The 23,372-nt window shown below is 32.4% G+C and overlaps 3 protein-coding genes across 3 annotated transcripts; 1 reads left to right on the top strand and 2 right to left on the bottom strand.

Annotated features, from left to right (window-relative positions):
* Positions 1–1,356: 1,356 nt before the first annotated feature.
* Positions 1,357–3,795, top strand: LOC120276049 (probable cytokinin riboside 5'-monophosphate phosphoribohydrolase LOGL10). Its single transcript, XM_039282793.1, is given in 8 exon segments — positions 1,357–1,360; positions 2,094–2,224; positions 2,387–2,489; positions 2,598–2,726; positions 2,896–2,966; positions 3,042–3,185; positions 3,279–3,356; positions 3,646–3,795. Coding segments are annotated over 8 exon segments (810 nt in total).
* A 3,366-nt stretch (positions 3,796–7,161) lies between these two features.
* On the bottom strand, positions 7,162–9,188 carry LOC120276048. The gene is made up of 4 exons (XM_039282792.1): positions 8,878–9,188; positions 8,258–8,471; positions 7,507–7,599; positions 7,162–7,410 (listed from the first exon to the last, which is right to left on the bottom strand). Exons 1-4 carry the CDS (start codon positions 9,186–9,188, stop codon positions 7,162–7,164), a joined length of 867 nt encoding a protein of 288 aa, XP_039138726.1.
* Positions 9,189–11,510: 2,322 nt separating this feature from the next.
* Positions 11,511–13,067, bottom strand: LOC120276047. The gene has a single exon (XM_039282791.1). The coding sequence runs from the start codon at positions 13,065–13,067 to the stop codon at positions 11,511–11,513; it is 1,557 nt and encodes a 518-aa protein (XP_039138725.1).
* Positions 13,068–23,372: the final 10,305 nt, after the last annotated feature.

The raw sequence follows: 23,372 nt of genomic DNA, 5'->3' as shown, positions 1-23,372 counted from the left end.
TACTAGATTTTGTGCTTTCAAATGGTTTTGAGCCATGATCAACTCTTCCAGTAGCAACCATGTTGAGCATTGCCATGCCAGAAGGACGTGTTTCCTGGTTTTTGTACAAAATAATCCCCTCCACATACCCAGCAAGTAAATGACCTTTAAAAGCTGCATTTGTTAGATATTGGATGCCTGAATCCATTTTCAACTTCATATAGTCGATCTGAAAAACAATGTCAAAAATGTATTGTCAATATTAGTACTATAACTTATGTACCATAAAAAAAATGATAAGTTTTGCACCAATCCAAGCACCAAACAAGCTTCCAAATTGTCTTGCCGAGCACAATTTTGAAGAACACTAATATACTCCTTCATGTCAAGATACCATAAATTATCAACCCGCATTAACTGCCCAACTTTCCGACTTTTCGATGCTACATAAAAACTCTTACAACTGCAAAAGATATATGTATACATATACTCATAATTCAAAGAAGCAACTATGGCTTTGATGCTATGAGTAATTAATAAAATTACCAGCCACGTAATATTTTGAGATCGTGAAGAGATCTAGAAGATGCTGAAGCAATATATGCAACGATTTCTTCAATCAATTCTTGAGGGATGATGTCAATAAAGGACTTGCAATACTTCTCTCCCATACTAACAAAATGAAAAAAATTATCATTAATAGTGTGAGAAAGAAAATTGAAGACAAACAAAAACAAAAGAAAGCAATGAAGGAAAATACAAAGAGGAAAAAAAATATAGACGTAGATAAGGAAAAAAATGTTCTAACAAACTAGATAATAATGATCACCACAAATGCAAACTACCAAACAAAGCTGTGATAGGTGGAAGTGTATATATATATATATATAGAAAAACAAAGAAAATAACACATAATAAATGTATGTATATATATACATAGAGAAAGAAGAGAGAGAGGGAAAGAGAGAGATTGTCTTCTTTTTTTTTCTCTTCTTGCTAGCATGGTTTGCCAGACGCAACTGTTTATATTATTTGTTTGCATATGTCATTAGAGATATCAACAATTTTGTTGTCAATTCTTTGTCTAAGGAGGTAAGATTTGATTTTAATTTTCACAATTTTTCATCAATTCATATAATTTTCTTTGAGCTTATTTGGCGAAAGACTTTTTGTAGCTATTAGATAGTTATATCATTTGTCATAGGATTTTGCTGTTATAGGGCATCTGTATGTTACTTTTCTTTGTCTCAATTTAACAGATAATGATCATTGTTTTTCAAATATGTTTTTTTTTTGTAATTTGTTTGCATCTTTCAACAAAGATATTAAGGATTCTGTTCTCAATGAGTTGTCCAAGAAGATAAGATTTGCTAAAAGATGGGTATGGATGTCAAGATCACCAACTAATAATTTAAGCATGGTATGAAATAGCTAGATCCTTTTTTGGTATTTGGGCTTCACTTCTTAGTCTTTGCCCATTATATGTTATAACACAATATATGTTGTTCATTACTCCCATCCAATCAAGAAGACAATCCGGTGTGGATCTACACACTAACCATCGGGATAAAAAATTTGTAGGGTTTGCTAGCTTATGGCAGGATTGGAATGGTTTTTTTTTTCATCATGATCCAAAATTCTAGTGTTTGCTAGCTTTTGACTGGATTGGTATAAAAAAATCTACTCTTCTTTTAAGAAAATCTACTCTTCTTTTGGATTTTATCACAATTTTAACATTTTAAATTATATTTTTAGAAAAAAAAAATGTACGAATTGAAATCAAATCTTTTTTTTCCGAAAAATCCGACAAAACATGAACAATATGATGAACCAAAGAAGAAGAACGCTAAGAAACCATCTCTCATATATAGAAATAGAGTACTTTTCCAACACAATCATCAATATCCTAGATCAAACATGGTAAGACTCCAACAAAAAATACCTATCATCAGCCTAATTTTTCTACAATTCCAAGATCCTCGTCTACTCATCCTTTCTTAATGTTATTATGATTCAATTGTCAACCAGATTGTGTTATTTATAGTAATAAAAAAACATATCATTCTTGCATCTTGAATTTATCTTTCCTTATTATAATTTAATGCAATTCGCAGTGTTAGTAAAGCAAAACAAAAGAAAGAGAATGAGTACATCCAAATTCAAGACAATATGTGTTTTTTGCGGTAGCAGCTTACGAAAACAAAAGAGTTATCAAGATGCTGCTATAGATCTTGGCAAAGAACTGGTTTGGCTTCTAACTTTTACCTAATTTTAATTGTTTTTTTTTCATCACTCTCTCTTTCGTTCCATTATTCTTTCTCTATTATTTTTTTTATAATCATATAGCCTACTCATTTGTGTATGCTCAACTGCAAAAAATGTGAAATAACCTTGCAAATTCGTTCAGGTGATGAAAGACATTAATTTAGTATATGGAGGAGGCAATATTGGATTAATGGGCTTGATATCACAAACTGTCTTTCATGGTGGAAAACAAGTTCTTGGGTATGGTTTATTTTAAAAAAAAAAAATTTCAAACGCCATTTATTTGAAAAAAACTGAATTTTATGACAAGCTATTCCAAGAAAAAAAAACCACAAATACCAATGGCTATTCAGTAATATATATCGTATTGTAAATTTGTTAGATCACTGGCATCACTATAGGAGAAGTAAAACCAGTGGCCAATATGCACCAAAGAAAAGCAGAGATGACTAGCAATTATGATGCTTTTATTGCTATGCTTGGTTATTACACAACTTACATTTCATATTTATTATATATTCACTAGCATTGTTTTATTTTGGTATCATTCTGTTATCATTCATCATACCAAACAAATCCTTTCACATGTCATTAATTTTTCTCTTGAAATTAAAAAAAAACTAATTAATCTCAATTGAAATTATTATGCAGGAGGTTATGGTACTCTTGAAGAACTTTTTGAAGTGATTACTTGGGCACAATTAGGCATACATAACAAACCGGTAATTCAATGCCAATTATAGGCAAACATAATGGAAATTATGAACAAATTCTAACAAACTTATTCATTGTTGTAGGTTGGATTATTGAATATTAATGGCTACTATGACACATTGCTTTCTTTCATTGACCAAGCTGTAGAAGAAGGCTTCATCAACCCAAGTGCAAGACATATCATTATTTGCGCTTCAAATGCAAAGCAGCTGATGGAAAAACTCGAAGTAAATTTTTACAAATGTTTTTTAAAAAAACTCCAACATATGTATGTGTTAATAGTGATTACTAATGCGTGAAAAATTCTACTGCAATGACAGGACTACTACCAATATCATGAACAAGTGTCACCAAAACTAAATTGGAACCATGAGCAACTAGAACACTCCCAAAAAAATGTAAGTTCAATTTAAATATGTGAAAATACAAGTTAACAACAAATGTATCTTAGGCTAATCATGAATTATGAGAAAAAATCACATATAGCAATAATACTTGCATATGAATTAAAAAATACAAAACAAAATGCATAAATAATTGATTTACTCTGATTATTATGAAAAACAAATGTAACACTAAACGATCCATGCATTAGTAACTATAACATGTTTTTTAGTATAGTTTCCCAATTAACAACTTCACATTACTTAATAAAAATAAATGAGCTAAGACGTTATTGTTTTTCAGGTTAACCCTTCAAACAACCATGGCAAAAAACCTCTCAAATCCAAGCCATTTCGCAAAAACCCACCAGAAATTACTCTGATCGACATCAACCTTCCAACTATTATGGATGACAATGTTGAACATAGAAATGTTTCTGATGCACATCCATAGTAAAAATCATGGATGAATTGAGGATATTTTATGTTGTACCCTCTTATGTTACTATTTTGAATGGACAATAAAAATTTGAACTTTGGCCTATATTTAATACATGAATAAATGCTTGCAAATTAGATGTGATTTCTAAAAGAAATTAATGAAAAACTTCTAATAAATAACAATTATCATCAAGTAAAATATTAATTACATTTAGAGTTTTTTCCCCAAAAACAAACAATGAATATATATAAAGAACAAAGAAATTGAAAAAAAAAAAAACAAGGAGAAAAAATAGTATAGATAACCCCGTAGCGTCAGCACGAGCCAGCCACACTAGTAGTCAAGTATGGAGCGATGTGATTTATCCACTTTCATTAAAAAAAAAGTTTGATGATTTCAAAAATTAATTATCACCTAGACCAAATAACCTAAAAATCAAAAAAACATTTTTTATTGAGTGATTAATCCACTTTTAATGTATACATAGAAGTTAACAATAGACAATAATAAGATCCAATGAGATTCAATTATGTGTATAATATTTTGATGCTCTAGATTATTGCCTATTAATTTAGCAAACTGGACTTGATGTTTTATTCACTACAAGAATGTGCAAATTTAGAAACATAATGTTAGAAACGGAATTTATTCCGTTTTTAATTGCAACCGATTACAAACGGAATAAAAATCCTTTTTTAATCTAAAAACAAAACACTTTGCTGTTTTTAATTTGTTACTAATAGAAACGCAATTGATTAGAAATGGTCATTTCAAAATATAATTTATTTAAATATTATAAATTATTTGTTTCTAATAGAAAGGAACTACAAATGGATTAAAAACTATCATTTTCTAATCTGTTTCTAATAGTGTACAATTATACATCATTTAACATCATTTTGTACACTCATTAAACATGTATTAGAGTAATATTACGGAATTTGATATTAAACATGGTGTATTTTGCATTCTCAGGCTTCGCACAATGCATAAGGACGGGAGAGAGAGAGAGAGAGAGAGAGAGAGAGAGAGAGAGAGAGAGAGAGCCAAAAAAAAAAGCATTCTACAGCCAAAACGATGAAGATGGAGCTCTTTCGGCATCATTCATTGAAGAACAGGCAAGACCAGGATCTCCCTTAGGAAGAGAGATCACCCCTAATATGAATATAGAATAAAAATGTAATTTCTCTTAAACTTTATTCCACACGATTGCAAAAAGCATGGAGATACTCATTAACTCACTCGAAAAAATTAAGGGAGACGCTAGCTTACTCGCAATTCCCTCCAATCGCGGTATGTCCATGCTAGGTGGGTATTTTTTGCCACAATAGCAATCAAGCATTCAAACACACAATTACATTCAAATAGAATACATTACAATAAGGAAAACAATTAAATCATATAAATCCAACAACCATTATCAAAAGATAAACCCTTGAGTTCAACTATGCCCAAATATATAACAAATTAGCCCTCCATTAATGGAGGGTAATCATTCAAGATACAAGATCCAATGAGAATTAATGAAATTATGGAAAACCCCCAAACATCTAACAAATTAGCCCTCCCACAAATACCGCCAAGGTAAGCTTGACAGCTACAATCTACTTTCCCCTTGAATGTGGATCCAAATCTCCTCCTATAATCACCAATGAAGCATTGGAGATCTGCCTCTTTTCTCCCCCTAACCTCGCCTCCAAGAAAGAATTAAATAAAAGATAAAAGATGCCATAAAACTCCTCATTAGGTACACTCATCATCAGGTGTATTATACACTCATTTGTACACTCATTTTGTACATTCATTAGACACATATTAGAAACATATTATGGAATTTGACATTAAAAAAAGTGTGTTTTGCAATCTCATGCTTCGGGCAACACTTAAAGTAAGGGAAAATCAAAAGAAGCACTCTAGATCCAACATGAAGAAGATGGAGTTCTCTCAACATCAACTAAATAAGGATAAGGCAAACAAGATGGTCTATGGGCAACTCACGGCCTGACTTACGGTCATGAGCATCTTCCAAAGAACCTAGTGGGCATGCTTATACCCATAAAGGGGAGTTCAAAGCCAAACAAGAGGACCTTACAGGCAGGACTTACTCTTGTAAGGATGCCTGTTAGGACCATCCATAGGAGTTTACGACCAGAGCTTATGCCCATAAGAGCATTCGCAAAGGCAGCACAGTGAAGCTTATTGTCCAGCGCTTACAGGCATAACCTGGACCATAACACAAACAGAAGACCTTATGGATGGGACTTACGACAATAAGTGTTCTCATAAGGCATTGATAGGGGCGCAAGTATACGTGCCGATCGCGTAATAAAGTGTGTGTGAGTACAGAGTGTTAATTCATAGGAAAAAAAGTGAATTTCAGTAATAACTCTAGATCTAAAAAAATAGATTGCATGGTGGAGTGTTTTGTGTATGAACAATAGCAAATAAAAATAAGAAAATATACACTACAAAAATTTCACAGATTTGCAACAGCTAAATCCGTTGCAATTCCGTTGCAAACTATAATTTGCAACGGAGTTGCAACCGATTGCGGACGTCACTATTTCTCTCGTCGTAAATATTTTTGTGACCGAAAAGTTATCCGTTACAACGTTTGCAACAGATTTGCAACGGACTGGTTGCCCATCCGTTGCAAACTGCTGTCTACCTTGAAATCGATTAGTATGATTTGCAACAGAGCCATTACCAAATCCGTTGCAATTTCGTTGCAAAATATGCAACAAATTTGTAACGGAAGTTTTAGATCTGTGACAAATTAGTTGCAAGTCCGATACAAATTTGCAACATATTTGCAACGGTCTTTTTAATTTGTTGCAAATTCAATGACAAATCTGTTGTAAATCCGTTGCAAAGTTGTAACAGGTTTGCAACGACCATTCCGTTCCATATTTGTTGCATATCTGTTGCAAATTTACAACGAATCAGTTGCAAAGTCCGTTTCAAATCCCTTACAAATCCCTTACAATTGTTTTAATGGTAAATTTAATTTTCATATATTTCAATAGTTACTCTGCTACAATAAATGTTGAGATTTAAATTTTGTAACAAAGAAAACTAGATATTAAAATAAAAGTTCTACAATGTTCAACAAAATACAACATCCATAGTAATAACAATAAAAGTGTGTACAAATACAAATGATAAAATAGATCTATAAGTCATCATCATCATCATCATCATCATCATCATCATCATCATCATCATCCTGATGCTGAGAACTCTGACCTGGTCCATTAGGTAATAATCCGGATTGCATCATCTTTCTCATATGCCTCCACTCACGGCGCATCTGTCTAAACATGGTCTGGTTTTGTTGGATCAAGTTCTGATTTTGTTGCTCAAACTCAACCATCTTCTTCATGTCATCCATCTCAGAAATGATCTCTGGGGGAATAGTAGCCACTGGAGGTGGTGGGGAGCTGATGTAGCACCACTACAAAATGAGTTTGGATACAAGCTCGATGGCTGTGATCCAAGACCATAAACTCTCCTTTTCTTTTCTCCACCAGAAGCCTCCAAGCATATAGCATCCATATTAGGTGGGGAAGGCTGTGAACCATCTGATAATGGTTGTGAAACAGTCTCAACCATCTTCTGCATGGCGTCCTACAATTAAATTATAATGCTTATTAGAATATGTACAATATACTATGTAAGTAAATCAAATAATATCAAATAAAGGTAGAAAATTACATAAACTACTTGTGCTCGTGAATCAACACCTTTTCCTTCTTTACTAATATGAGTCTTGCAGAAGATATCAAATGCTGTAGGTGGCTTCTGAAGTGACTTACTCTAATAATAATAATAATACAAAGAACATTAAATAAATTAGTTTATAGTGAAATTAAAATTTATATATCTACATGAAACATTCAACCATTATACATGGGATTCATGCAAAATGTTGATTACTACATTCAATAACAAACCTAAATCAATATTCAATTAAGAAAAAATGTAAATGAATGGTGAATAGATTAATTCAATGATAAATCTTATTATTTAGATCAAGAAACCAAATCTACTACTTGTTACAATTTCATCTATAAGCCTAGTTAAAAATCACAATACATAACTATTGATGTACAACATAAGAGAATTATTTTCAAATGTAATTGCTTAAAAGATACTTAAAAGATTAGATTATACATGTGCTTATGCATTTCATGAAACCATAGACATTAATTAATTCAAAGAAGATTAAATAAATTTAATATGTTATCTTAATTGCTTACATGTTTAAGAAATTATTTGGAGACGTAATTATACATACGTGCTTATTCCTTGTGCATTTCTACAATAATATGCATTAATTGTTAGTGAAGACTAAATAACTTTAATATGTTTATCAAATCTAATAGCGTAGTTAACAAGTTATATGGAGCGATATCTTAACAAGAATAAATATTAATTCAAAGTGAATAAGATTAAATAAATTTAATATATTTACCAAATCTATAGCATGCTCAACAAATGATTTGGAACCTCCTATATGCCTACTCATTCCGTTCCCTTCACCTCCTGTCTCACTGCGCCGATTGTTAGACGCTTGCCTAGACTTATGCTTGAATTCATCTTTATTCCAGTATGCAAGCCATTTATTCCAAACTTCATCCTCAACCCAAACAGGCTTCTTACTAGTCTCTTCATAATACTTGTGCCACCTACATAACTTGCGGCTATATTGACATCGAGAGACTTTTTCCCAAACTGCTTTAATAGTTTCCTCTTCTTCTGGGGGCCAATAATATTTTTATACAAGAAAGAAGAAAGAATTTAATACAATAAAACAAATATTGTCAATAACAAAGGCTAACATGTAAATAGTAATAAAATCATACCTTAAATTCTCTCCAATAAAAATCATGTGTGTGCTTATCAATTTTGGACCATGTATATCCTTCTTTATACTGTCTCTCCTTCATTTTCTCAGTGATAAATTTAGAAATTGCATGACCATGGGGTATAAAGCTACTAACATAAAACAATTTAGGTTAATAAAAATTTGTACAACTTTATAATACAAAAATTTCATGTAGTTTTCTTATATATATACACTTTCTCTTTTACCTGCCCGACTGGACATAGATACGAACTCGATGTGAAGCATAAGCATCACCACCCTCAGTGGAGGAAGAAATAGAAAGACGGGGACCTACTGTAGTAACTGCAACAGGAGCTGGAGTAGTGCTAGTAGGAGGCACAGAAACTGTAGTAGAAGCAATAGTAGATGGTATAGATATGGGATCAGGAGTAGCAGTTGGAGCAGCATCACTCTGGACAGCACTAGAAAAAGATGACACAGATGCCGCTACAGGCCGAGATTGAGAGGTAGGAACACCACTCCAACGACCACTAGGCAAACAATTTCGCCCAGTCATATCTATAAAAATATATAATGCTAACACTATTATTATAAGATCATAATATATAAATATGTGCAATAAGAAAACTAGAATAAATTTAAAAAGTACATTCTACTTTCAAAAAGTGTAACTTAAAAGTTAAATATTCATTTCCACATCAAATTCTAATTCAATCTGCATCTTCTACATCATTGAAAGCATCTAACTCATCCTCCTCTTCTTCATTGTGTTCATCTTCCTCACTTTCTTCACCTTCTTCCTCTTCCTCTTCCTCAAAATCGATACCATCAATTTCAATGAATGTACCATCAAAAGATTTGAGAGATACTTCTTCATTTTCATTCTCAATTTCATGTATTTGTACTTCATCAGCTTGAAAAGCAGAAACAACTGAAATTGCATTTGATTCCGCTATCTCCACAATAGATCTAGCCTTAATCGCACAAACCATAAGCCAAACATTAGAAGATCTTGTCAACGAAGGATATGGAGAATAGAAAACTTGTGCAGCTTGAGTTGCAAGAATAAATGGTTCATATTTGTTAAATATTCTATTCTTGTGCACATCAATGAGCTTATATTGTGGATGTATTCTAGTACCAATTCTCAATGTAGGATCGAACCATACGCATTTAAATAATACAACCTCTTTCATTCGCCAACCTTCATATTCCAACTTGACTACCTCAATCAGCTTCCCGCAATATTCCATCTCACTAGCACTTAAATTAGATCCCTTAATGCACACTCCACTGTTCATTGTGTACTGCATAGATCCACGTTTTTCTGTGTGGAATTTGTAGCCATTTATATAGTAACCATTGTACGTTTTAACCTTATACATTGGCTTGGCAGCAAGACATCTCAACCATTCATTTGTGATACCCGAACTTGGATGATGTGCCTGTTAATGATATGTATATACACACATCATTATTAGATTATTAATACACAATAGAAATTCAATATGCATTCAATAGGATTAGTTAAGAATACTCACATAACTATCAAACCACAAGGCAAATTCTGTTTCCAACAAGTGATCAATTTTATGATCTTGAATGCTAGGTTGATTTCCTTTAAGCAATTCTTCATACAGTCTACATTAAAGGGAAAAAATTGTCATATTTAGTTTAGTTATTATTAACATTATTTGAAGACAAAGCATTGCCATATGATATTGTTGCTTACTTAATATAAGGTTGAACTTCTTCACAATTTAATAAGACGTATGTCCGAGCAGCATGATATTCATTATTGTCCAAACGTCGTGTCTTTTCGTGACCCAAATGCTTACCAGATGGTTTAAAAATTGAAAGCTTTCCTGGATATTCATGCATGTCAAAGTTAATGCTATCATCATTTCGTGCCACTTTTCGATGTCTTGTGTGAATATGTGACTCAAAGTAATGTGCACAAAATGATGATATTTCTTCAACAAGGTAGGCATTGCAAATTGATCCTTCAACTTGGGCTTTATTCTTTACGTTATTCTTTAATCTACGCAGGTACCTACAATTTATCATGCTTAAAATTATTTACAAGTACAATAATATTCTTCTAATTTAATGGGGAAACCAATAAAAAAATTAAATTTATACCTCTCAAAAAGGATACATCCATCTATATTGCACTCGTCCGACGAATCCAGTGCTTCATATGCTAAGTGAATCTGGAAGATGTTCCATGCAATCAAAAGAAGCTTGAAGGAAATATTCTTTCTAACTTGCACAAAAATAATAGGTATTTCGATTCCAACCTCCTCATATCCTCCTCTTTAATCGCTCTTGAAGTGAGATCCTTAAAAAAAATGCTCAATTCTGTCAATGCTTGCCATACATTAGGTAGAAGTAGCTCCTTAAATGCTATGGGTATCAATCTTTGCATGAAAACATGACAATCATGGCTTTTCATACCAAATAATTTCAGCTTGCGCTGATCCACACATCTACCCATATTCGAGACATACATATCTGGAAATTTAAGCACCTTCAACCAATTGCACAATTCTTCTTTTTGTTTTTTATCCAAAGTGTAACATGCCTTTGGACACCTCTTTGTCCCTTCTTCAATATGTAACTCTGGCCTACTGCAAAATTCCTTCAAATCTTCTCTAGATTTTACATTGTCTTTTGACTTGCCAGGTACATTCATTACAGTATTAAATATATTATCAAAGAAGTTCTTCTCAATGTGCATTACATCCAAATTGTGCTTAATGAGGTTTGTCTTCCAATAAGGTAAATCCCAAAATATACTTCTTTTCTTCCATCCACATTTGCTAGAGCTCCTTCTAATTTCAAAATTTATAACTTCCCCATCTAATTTTGTGACCTTTTAAAGCCCAAAGCTCTCAATTTCTTTGAGTATTTCAAATCCAGATTTGACTCGAGGTGCACATTTCTTTATTACATTTCCTTTCCTAAACCTTTTCTTATTCCTTCTGTAAGGATGATCTGGAGACAAAAATTTACGATGATTATCAAACCATGATGCCTTTCCACCTTTTGTTAGGGTAAAAGCATCGAAATCCTCCATGCAGTATGGGCATGCTAATTTTCCTGTTGTACTCCAACCAGACAACATTGAGTAGGCTGGAAAATCATTAATTGTCCACAATAATGCAGCTTTCATCATAAAATTTTGCTTTCTAGCTACATCATAAGTCTCTACTCCAACCTCCCATAAATCTTTCAACTCAGCTACCAAAGGTTGTAGAAATACATCCAATTTATCTTTTAGATTTGACGGACCTGGAACAATTATTGAGAGAAACATGTACTCTTCTTTCATGCACATCCAAGGTGGTAAATTGTATGGTGTGATTATCACCAGCCATGATGAGTATTGCCGACCAGATTGCCCAAATGGTTGAAACCCATCTGTACATAAACCCAATCTGACATTCCTGCACTCAGATGCAAATGATGGATGCATGCTATTAAAGTGCTTCCATGCAAGAGAATTTGAGCAATGCCGCATCACATCATCATTATCCATTTCATGTCTTTCATGCCATACCATATGCTTGGCTGTGGCATTAGATGCATACAACCTCTGAAGACGAGGAGTCAAAGGAAAGTAGAACATTTTCTTGTATGCTATATTTGCTTTTCGGCTATCAGTATCAATTCTACCTTTCTTGAACCTGTCATGGTCGCAGAATTTGCAAGTCGTCAATTCACTATCTTCACCCCAGTACAACATGCAGCCCCGTTTGCAACAGTCAATTTGTTCAACAGGTAACCCCAGCCCTCTAACTAACTGTTTTGTTTCATAAAATCCATCAACCATAACATTATCTGTTGGGAGGCATTCTTTCATCAATTGGCAAAAATCATCATACAATCTTTCAGAAAAATGATGTTCTGCCTTCAAATTCATTAATCTAGCAACAACAGACAACTTTGAGATTCCATTAGGATTATTAGGCCATAACTCTTGTTGTTCTGCTCTAAGCATGTCATAAACATGTTGAATTGATGGAGTTGGGTTGTCTTCATAGTCATCTGATTGAAATGAAGGCCCAGCAGCATCACGAATCATGGTCTCCAATGGAGTCATATTATCAACCCCAACATGTTGAGCAAACGCCTCTCCAACTACTGCATTTTCACTAAGAACATCAATATCGTCACTTTCCCCGTGATGGATCCAGGTTTCATAATTCTCTACAAAACCATACTTAGCAATGTGTGATTTAATAGTATCTTTATCCAAAAATTTCCAATTACGACACTTCTTCTGATTACATGGGCATCTCATCAACTGACCATCAAGACAATTTAGGTGAGCCTTAGCAAACTCCACAAATGAATTTATTCCAACTATAAACATAGGATCAATTAATCCTCTTGTTCGCCTTTGATACATCCATTGTTGGTCTGGCCTCATGTTTTGTTTCTCTAAACTAACATTCACAAAGATAATATTGGAAGAATTTATTAGTCCATGAAGAGAATTTATTGTCATAACTATAAAAATCTAATATTAAATAATTCTTTCATAAATATAAGGGACAATGAATAATAATGAAATCTAATGCAAGTGCCCTCAATGGTATTTTATATATTTTATATAATAGTAATAATTAATTTAATAAAATTATTTATTTATTTATTTTGACAAAAAAAAATTTGTATATATATATATATATATAACCAGAAGAGTTGTAGGCTTGAAATGGAAAGGAATTATATTTATCTTGTGGTATGTTATGCTAGGCATATTATTTAAAACAAAAAGGTATCATCCAGTTTGGAGGTGTTAGCTTTTGACTCCATTATTATTGTAATATTGAAGCCCTTTGTTATTGTTTGCTTTTAATATGATTTGCACCAAAGACAAAATTAAAAAAAAAAGAAAAAAAAAATATAATTTGCAAATTACTGACAATCAAGTGAGTTAAGAATATAAAAAGGTTTCAAAAATTTATTAAAGAAGATACAAAAATTTTCCAGAAAACAAATGAAATATTATGAATAATAACATGCACTTAGATTAATGTAGTTTCCATCCAATAAGAAGTGCTTGAGACTAAAGTTCTCAAGGTTGGTACACAAGGATGGCGACACATTCTTGTGAAGTTATTAATGCTTAATCTCTAGCTAAAACTTTAGATTAAGTAGATAATTAATTAAGATTGCTTGCAAGATCAGCCACCTATTGATAACCTCCATTTAAGCGTTAATTAATTGTCAATCTATGAGATTCTTATCCTTCTTTGACTGATTAGAGTAAAACTAATTTTAATTTGACTCCATCAAAGAATCCACTTATTGTAATAAAGATTCTTTTCTTCTTTTTTTTTTATAAAAATATTGTTCTTTTCAGTATTGATTTTGAAACATAAATTTTAATTATATACATATATATATATATTTGATGGGGTTCTCATGTTCACACTTGATGAATAGTGGCCACCACAATGAAGAAACAAAGCAAGGAATGCATCATTGAATTGATGTATAAATCCAAAGAACATTCTCAATTACTGGCCTCATCTCCCCACAACAAAATAAAGCTACTTTTACGAAGCTTGTGCAGACATGAGTCTTCTTTTCTATTTCACTTTCTACACACCAAAACACTCACCCTTCATGTCTTTTTTTTCTCTCTTAAAACCCAATAAACATAACTTTATATAAATAATAGAGAATTGTAGACAGTTGAATTAAAAGTGATTGAGCTTTGGCTTTTATCCCAATGATCCAACCACATCTGAAAGATATCAACTCACTATCAACACTATATGCACATCTCTATCTTGACTTACTTGTACACATTCCTACAATTTAAGTCAATTTCAATTAAGCTTTTCATTTTATTATTAAATTACAGTAGGATGGTCACTAGCAAAACAATGCATAGTAAACAAACAAAACACCTGAAAAAGAATATATATTAATAATTTGAAAGACACTGTTCTTGATTCTGCGCATAAATCAGATTGTCACTTGAGTTGAGATAATTATTTTTTGAAACAATAATGTTGGCACACATAACTCGAGCAAACCGACCATGCTAACTACACGTCAATTAATTTGTTGATGATTGCTCACCAAATTTTGTTGTCAAGCACCATAAGAAAAAGAAGAGGAAAAGAACAACAATTGATGCAATATTTTAGGAACAACTATATTTTAAAGGTTTTTTTAAAAGAAAACAAAAGCAATTGAAAGAACAATTAAGTATTGAACTAGAAGACATCAACAACAATTAAAAGACCATCACTGCCACAAAAGATATTATTATATATAAATATATATTTATATGAGATGGGAAGCAAGATCATGTAGCACAAGAATAAGATATGCAAAAACATGACAAGAGAATGGGGGAACCTTTGACTAGTGAGGAACTGAAGAAAGCTATAATAATGTGTACCTGGATAACTTCAATAGCCTGGAATTGAGGGGTTTTCACTGTTCATAGCTTTCTATTACTTGTGCAAGCAGCCAACACCAAACCAGAGCCAGTTTAGTGATAATTCCAAAGTCTGGATTGATAATTCCAACAATTAGGGTACATAAAATATTCGAATAAAGAAGAACAAATGAAAACATAATGCACCTATCAAACTATTGCTAATATAAAACTTCCGAATTTGCTTAGAGAACAAACAATTGCTAGATTATGTGAGATAGATGATAACCTGCTTCAGAACTTCCGAATTTGCCTCCCGATCAGCTAATTCAGTTAATGCATAGATATCATGAACAACGAAATCTTCCGCTGGACAAGATGAGATAAAAGAAAATAAACAATGGAAAAATCATCAAAAGAAAACCAAGATTGCAAGCATATTGCTGGTGCATGCTTAAGACGAGCCTAAAATTTATATCAATACAGAACTAATGAAACAAAATGAGAAGCCTGAGGTTAAAAATGTGTCAATTTTCCATCAGCATACACTTGATGAGTTATTGATTTTATTTGCTAGTATTACATATGATGTACATCACTATAAAAAATGGAAAACAACAAGAGTTTGACATACATATACAAGTCCAATGGCTGCTGAAATAGCTCAAAATGTAGAAATTTATCTATAAAACTGGGAAGATCTTGTATTAGGGACATAATTAGGTCCAAAATTGTATAAATATCAACCAAAACCTAAATAAATCCAAGATGAGAAAGAAAAATAATCAAATATGCTGGAACCATTTTTCAGATTTGAAATCCTAGAAATCACAACATGAAAATCAAATTTTGCTAAATCATTTGAGCTTACCGCATATGTAATTGAAACTAATTTCATTGTCGAATTTTAAAGGCAATCAAAGCCAGTAATCTTGATATCTATCAGCCAAATACACCCAATATGCCAATGAAGAAATTACCTGCCCATGATAACCACATCAAAATGAAAAAGATTAAAATAAATCAGTGCCTAAAATCAGCTCGATTTCATTTAAAAGCTGATACAAAAACTTCAAAAGTCAAACCAGCAAAAATTGACAACAAAAGAATAAAAATCATTATGAGGAATAATCTCAAGCAAGAGTTTCCATATGTATATGGAAAGTCTATCATGTTTATAGTCCAGTGTACAAGAGAATTACCCAAGGTATCATGTCATTCAATTTCTAATGGAAGGAAAAAAGTGGAACTGCATAAAAACCTATCAATAATAATTTACCAATAATTCCTGATAAATATGTGCCACCAATTTCATATACAAGAAAGCATGAGCAAAACTGCATTATTAAGAACTTATCACTAGCAACGCAAGACACATAATTCCTGAGCATAACTGTGAAAGAACCTATCAATATACACATAAATATGTGCCGTAAATATAAGTGTGAAATCAATTTCAGATAGAAGGCAGTATAAGCAAAACTACTTATACTGCCTATAAACACTACATTGACTTACCAATGTTCTATGGGACAGAAGTAAAGCCTTTAGGGAGAAAATAGTCTATGTTTACCTAGAAAATCTCCTTCTAACACAAGTTGATAGACAGAATTTGGTTGAAAATAAAGCAATACAAATGAACATGAATATAAGTCATAATCAAGTATTAATATAAGTCTATGTTTACCTAGAAAATCTCCTTCTATCACAATGTTTTTTAAGTAACTTGCAAAGTTGAAACAATACTTATGACAACAAGATCGAGCAGACAATATTATACCAATTTGTGAGGGGAAAACAACAAGAGGTTAATTGCTTATCAGCAGATATATAAAACAATAATGTGTGCCGATTATTTAATGATGAGAATTAATGATCAGATTAAAAGATAATAAGTAAAAAAGAGAAATTAAAAACAACTCTAAATGCTTAAAGACAAAGTGAAGCTATTTTTTTGCATAATCTTACTGGCATGATAGACATAAGAAACAAGAAATTTTGCAAGTTTGATGCATCCTAAGTGCATTTTAGTCATCCAATTGAGAACAATGGAAATCATGTTAATTTACAATCAAGTTATGAAAGCTCAACAGATTCAAATGGCATAATGTTAATTATCACAAGAAGAGGGAAAAAATAAATTACCAGTAGAAACAACAAAAAAAAAAATTCAAGCAAATGCAAAGATCTGAGAATAAATAAGCAAAAATTCCACCTCAGGATCAAATACTCCAAAATCTTACTAACATAGACATCCTAAAAGTCAAGCAAAGATCAGAGATCTGCTTCTCTTTTATCCTTACCATAACAAACAAACTAAATCCACTCAAACAGCACAAAAACTACACAAAATCCAATATTTCAAAAAACAAGCAAGAAATTAACTCCAAACTATCAGATACTATTTCATTCATAGAACAAGCAACAAAATCACCCCAAAAAAAGCGTTTTTTATCGTCAAAAACCGGAGAAAATGGAGATTAAACTCACCTAGAACAGCAGAACAGTGGGTATTTTGGATCTGGAGCTTGGTGTCCAGATCCAATCAGCCCAGGGATCCAAGAAACCCTAAGATTAGGCTTGAAGAAGATGAGTACTGGGACCTTCTCGAATCTGCACCATAGCTCTATCTCAACAGAAGGACTAGGACCTTCCCGGATTTGCGTTGTAGCTCCATCGGTGGCTCGAAGGTCGTAGGAATAGCGCTTGAGAAGGAAGACCTGTGTCCGATTCGCGGAGATCGTTATTTTTGAAGACTAGGACTGAGATGGAGGAGGAGGAGGAGGAGGAGGAGATGGATCTAGGAGAGATGAGACTGGGATACGAGAGAGATGAGATCAGGGTAGAGGAGGAGAAGGTCCTAGGGTTCCAAATAACATAAGAGGGGAAGTTGGAAATATTAAACAAACCCTTAATTTATTTAATTGATAACAAAGTTTTAAAACATAGTTTTAAAACCACCCTAGTTTATTTTAATATTAAACTAACATTTAGTAAGATTTTTATCTACAAATTGGGGTAATAAAGGTTTCATAAATAAAAAGCATATATTATGATATAAAAAGCTTTTTATCCATAAAAGATTTTTTTATCTAACTAAATAAAGATTTAGTTAAATTTTTTTAAATTCGTAGTATTTTTAAACATTTACGCTAACTATATATATATTATATATTTATTTTTTTAAAAGCAGTTTGTTATGAAAAATTTAATATTTTTCAAATATATTGTACTATTAATTAACTAAAATATTTGAGATAACTAAAAATTTCTTTGATGTTTTTGAAGAAAATTTGTTGGGTATTAGCTTGAACATATGTATCGAGGTTGGCTCCCAAAAAAATAATTCTTAATTGGCATAAAAATATATGGCAAAATATTAATATTAAATAATAATCAATTTATTTTAAAATTTTAAATAAATATTTTTAATTTATAAAAGAAAAAATTAAATATTTTTATAATTTAATATTTTCTCATAAAAATATTTTAGAATTGAAAATATTATAAAAATAAATAGTTGGTTTTAAGTATTTTTTAAAAATAAATTATAATTTTTAGGAATAATAAAATTATAGAAATAATTAGTAAAGTAAATATACTTACTCAAATAGGAAAGTATATTAATTTTACTGGATTTATTTTTAAAAAAAAATATGGTAAAATCCGTTGCAAATCTGTGACAATTATCGTTGCAAATTTGCAACAAAACATCCGTTGCAAATGTTTGTTTCAAATTTGTTGCAAACTATCTCCCGCGGGATTGCAAAAAAACATCCGTTGCAAATTTTACTGGATTAATTTTATAAAAGTTTTTAATCCGTTGCAAATCTGTTACAAAACTGTTATAAAATTGCAATAGATTTATTCCGTTGCAATTATCCGTTGCAAAATTGTAATTTTTTTGTAGTGATACGGGAAATGACATGAGAGAAATCAAGGAAAAAAGCGATGTCCGGGCATAACATCTCTCTAGGGTTATGAAGTACAGAACAATGGTTGTCTAAACATGCAATTCTATTTGACCCGAAAGGTTTCCAGAAATATACAAAACCCCGATTTCTCAGCCAAAGTGTAAATGAATAGGTGCAGAGCTGATACAGACATTCACACAATTGCATCAGCACCCTATGAAACCTTGTTGTAGACTAATGATAATCTCTTAAGTAGATGATCTCCCCCTAAAGAGAGATTATCCATAATCCAAATACATAGCAGAAATGAGATTTCTCCTAAAATCAGCTCCAAGTGATTGCAAAGAGCTCAGAAATTATCATCAATACACTCAGAAGGATTGTGGGCGACAAAGTCTCCTAGATACCCTAACAAGAGGTGTACCCACTATCCTCTAGAATTACAGTAAGTCTATGCTAGGTGGGAATTTTTTCTTGTCGCGTAGAAATACAAGGTATGATAGCTAGTGCTTTTGCCTCATTTGCAATCAAGCATTCAATTACACAATTAGAATCAAATAGATATAATTGCAAAAAATGAATCAATTAAAGCATCAAAGATCTAACAACCAAAGTCAAGAAAATAAACACTTAGAGTTCAACTATGCCCAAACATCTACAAATTAGCCCTCCATTAATGGTGGGTAAGCATTCAAGATACAAAGATTGGAGAAAAATATGAAAGACATGAAAACCCCCTTTTAATCCCTAGGATGAATAATCGTCGAAGAAGCTTCCACGCACACCTCCAAGATAAGCTTGACGGCAATGATCTTCAATCACCTTGAATGTAAATCCGAATCCCTCTCCAAATCACTCCTAAAGTGATGGAGATTCAGTTCTTTTCTTCCTCAACCTTGCCTCCAAGAATTTCCCCAAAAAGAAAAGAGAGATTGAATAGAGAATGCCTTAGAAATCCTCACAAGTCCTATTTATACCCAACTACTAACGGGCGTACGGGCTAGGCCATAAGGAAGCTGAAGAAGATGGTCGTGAGCCTTATGGGAATGGTTACGACCATAAGCCACATCTGTAAGGCCTTCAATTTGTGTTGAGATCCAACATACAACTATAAGGGTTGGACCATAAACTGCACTGTTCTACTTCTTGCGACCGCCCTTACGGGCGTAAACTATGGTCATAAGCTCCTCTGGATGGTCCTTACAAGCATAAGCCTTACCCGTAAGGTTCTCTGAAATGGCTCTGAATCCTTCTTACGGACATAAGCATGCTTGCAAGGTTCTCTGAATTTGACTTATGGTCGTAAGGCTAACCGTAAACTGCCTGTAAGCCACCCAGTTTGCCTTGTTTTTACTACAATGATGCCGAGAGAGCTCCAAACTCATCTTTTTGGGTCTAAAATGCTTATTTTGGCTCTCAGTCATTTTTAAGCAATTCCCTAAGCCTATTTAATATAAAACACACTATATTTAATATCGAATTTCACAATATGATTCTAATACATGTCAATTGAGTGTACAAATTGATATAAAATACATGAATATTGTACACTCATCAGGCACGCGACCCATCTTCTCCAGCTCCTTACAACTACGTCCTTATGCCCGTAAGAAGCCATGTATAAATAGACCTAATGAAGATTTTTAGGGCATCTTTTGTTCAATTTTTAATCCCTTTTGGAGGCAAGGTTAGGAAAGAAAGAAATAAGATGGATCCCAGGGCTCATAAGGTAATTTTTGGAGGAAATTTGGATCCATCACCAAAGGGAGGAAGATCGTAGCTGTCAAGCATCACCTTAGTGGTGTTTGTTGAAGCTACTTGGGGGAACACGATTAAGAAGAGGGTTTCTATGTTTATTTCTATTATCTTCATGCCTTGTAACTTGGATAATTACCCTCTATTAATGGAGGGCTAACTTGCTTGATGTTTGGGCATAGTTGAACTTTAGGGTTTATCCTTTGACATTGGTTGTAGATCTATGTGATTGATTTGTTTACTTAATTACAATCCATGCTATTTGAATCTAATTGTGCATTTGTATACTTGATTGCTATTGTGGTGAAAGCCCTAGTTATCATATTTGATGTAATTTGTGACAAAAAAATTCCCACCTAGTATAGATATACAGCGATTCGAGGGAATTGTGAGTGAGCCTAGAAATAGGGTACTTTGGAGACCCCGTCTCCCTCAATTCTCCTGAGTATGTTAATGAGAATTTCCGTGCTCTTTGCAATCATGTGGAATAGATTTTAAGAGAAATCGCATCTCTATTCTGTATTCAAATTAAGGGTAATCTTTCCTCACAAGAAAGATTACCTACTTAAGAAATTTTTTTGTTAACTCACATTGAGGTTTCACTGAGTGTTAAATGAGATTTTGTGGTGACTGCATTAGCACTACACTAATTCAATTACTCTTCACCCTTGAAAGAGGGGTTTAGTATGATTTAGGAAACCTCTCAATTCAAATAAGATGCATGCTTAGACGACCTTTGTCCTACACTTTTTAAAACCCTAGAGGGATGCAATGCCCGAGCATCGTTTCTTCTCCCAACTCTTCTCCTTATTTTTGTCTTCTTTGTTTTTGTTTTATATTTCTTTTTTTCACACATATCACAACAGTTTGTTAGGCTAACTTTTGGAATTAGTGTAAGTACTAGTAATCTCATTCTTCCCTATGGACCAAGTTCCCGTGATTGGCACATACACTTGTGTCCCTATCAAGATGTCGTTGAGATCCCCTCCTATCTTCCACAAAAGCCTCCAAGAATGCTTCTCGAAGGCTCCAATTGTGTGCTAAATGATGGGCGAGTCTCCTCTCCTAGATGGATTGCTCTAGAAGCTCCATGTAAGCTCCTTTGGATGGTTTTTACAGTCCGATTTATGGGTGTAAATCCTACTCGTAAGTCCCGTTATGTGGTCATTATGATTAGGGGTGAGCAAAACCGGGTACCGCCCGGTTTTTAAAACCGGATCGGGTACCGGGTTTTTCGGATCGGCAAAAGCTTGACCCGTATCCGACCCGGTTTAAATCGGATACTAAAAATCGGGTACCCGGTTTAAATCGGATCGGATATCGGATATCCGGATCCAAATTAACTTTCATCTACTCCATGGATTTTTTTTTTTATATAACAACATCAACATTAAAAACAAATATGAGAAACTTGTAACTTATAAAGAGGATTAAAACCTTTACATTATTCTCCCCACAAAAAAATTCAAAAAAATAATAAAGAGTTTCACCGATTTTAGACATAAAGATTTGAAATTTTTCCTTTTTACTTTTTAACCCTATAAGAGTTTAAATTTATTAATATGTATATATATATATATAATAATAATGTAACTATATAAGTAACTCTTTAAATATTTAAACAAGGGATTTTAATCTACTTACGTCCCTTGTAAAATTTTTAAATTTATTAATATATATATATATAATAAATTTAAATTTTATATGGTCTAAAAAGTAAAAAAGAAAAAAATATATCTTAGAGGGTTTAAATGAGGGATTTGGAAAATTTAAACTAAAGGGCTTAAACGAGGGATTTGGATTTTTTTTTTTTTCTTTTTTTACTTTTTAAACCATATAAAATTTAAATTTATTATATCTAATTATATATCTATATCTATATATATATATATATATAAATGAATATATTAAAAACCGGATCGGATTCGGATACCCGGTTTTTAATTTCTCCCGACCCGTATCCAATCCGGTTTTCACCTTAAAAATTCGGACCGGGTACCCGACCCTCTTTTTCGGATCGGGTACCCAAAAAATTCGGGTAAAAAAACTGGATATCGGATCGGATCATCGGATCCGGATTTTTTTGCTCACCCCTAATTATGATCCTCTTTACAAGCATAAACATGCCCGCAAAATTCTTTGGATGAGGCTTATGACCATAAATCCGACCGTAAGGAGGTTATAAGGTGTTCTCATTGGCTTGTTCTTTAGCTATTGATGTTGAGAGACTACTGATGTTGAGAGAGCTCTATCTTCTCTATTTGAACTCTAAATTAGTTTTTCTGGCTCTCTCTCTCCTCATTATGAACTGTTCATCAACTAAAAACACAATTTAGACTATGTTTAATATTATCTTCCAAATAAATACCTTAATGCATGCTAAATAAGTGTATAAAACAATATAGAATGATATGCAATGATACACTTATCAATGTTTCTCTATGTAGTTTGACTAATTATCTGTATTAATTAATTATGAATTAATATTAGCTACTATGACTTATAAATAAATAAATTTGGTGAATTATTTTTAAAAATCTATTTTTTTACTCTAACTTTTTTGTAGTTAATTATTAATTTTTAAATAAAAAAATTATGAACTAATAGTTTTATTGAGTAAAGTGGTGAATAGTAAAATGACAAGAAAATTTATAAAATATTATTA

The sequence above is a fragment of the Dioscorea cayenensis genome, chromosome 14, assembly GCF_009730915.1.
Source record: "Dioscorea cayenensis subsp. rotundata cultivar TDr96_F1 chromosome 14, TDr96_F1_v2_PseudoChromosome.rev07_lg8_w22 25.fasta, whole genome shotgun sequence".
NCBI lineage: Eukaryota > Viridiplantae > Streptophyta > Magnoliopsida > Dioscoreales > Dioscoreaceae > Dioscorea > Dioscorea cayenensis.
This window is presented reverse-complemented; position numbering and strand designations above follow the sequence as displayed.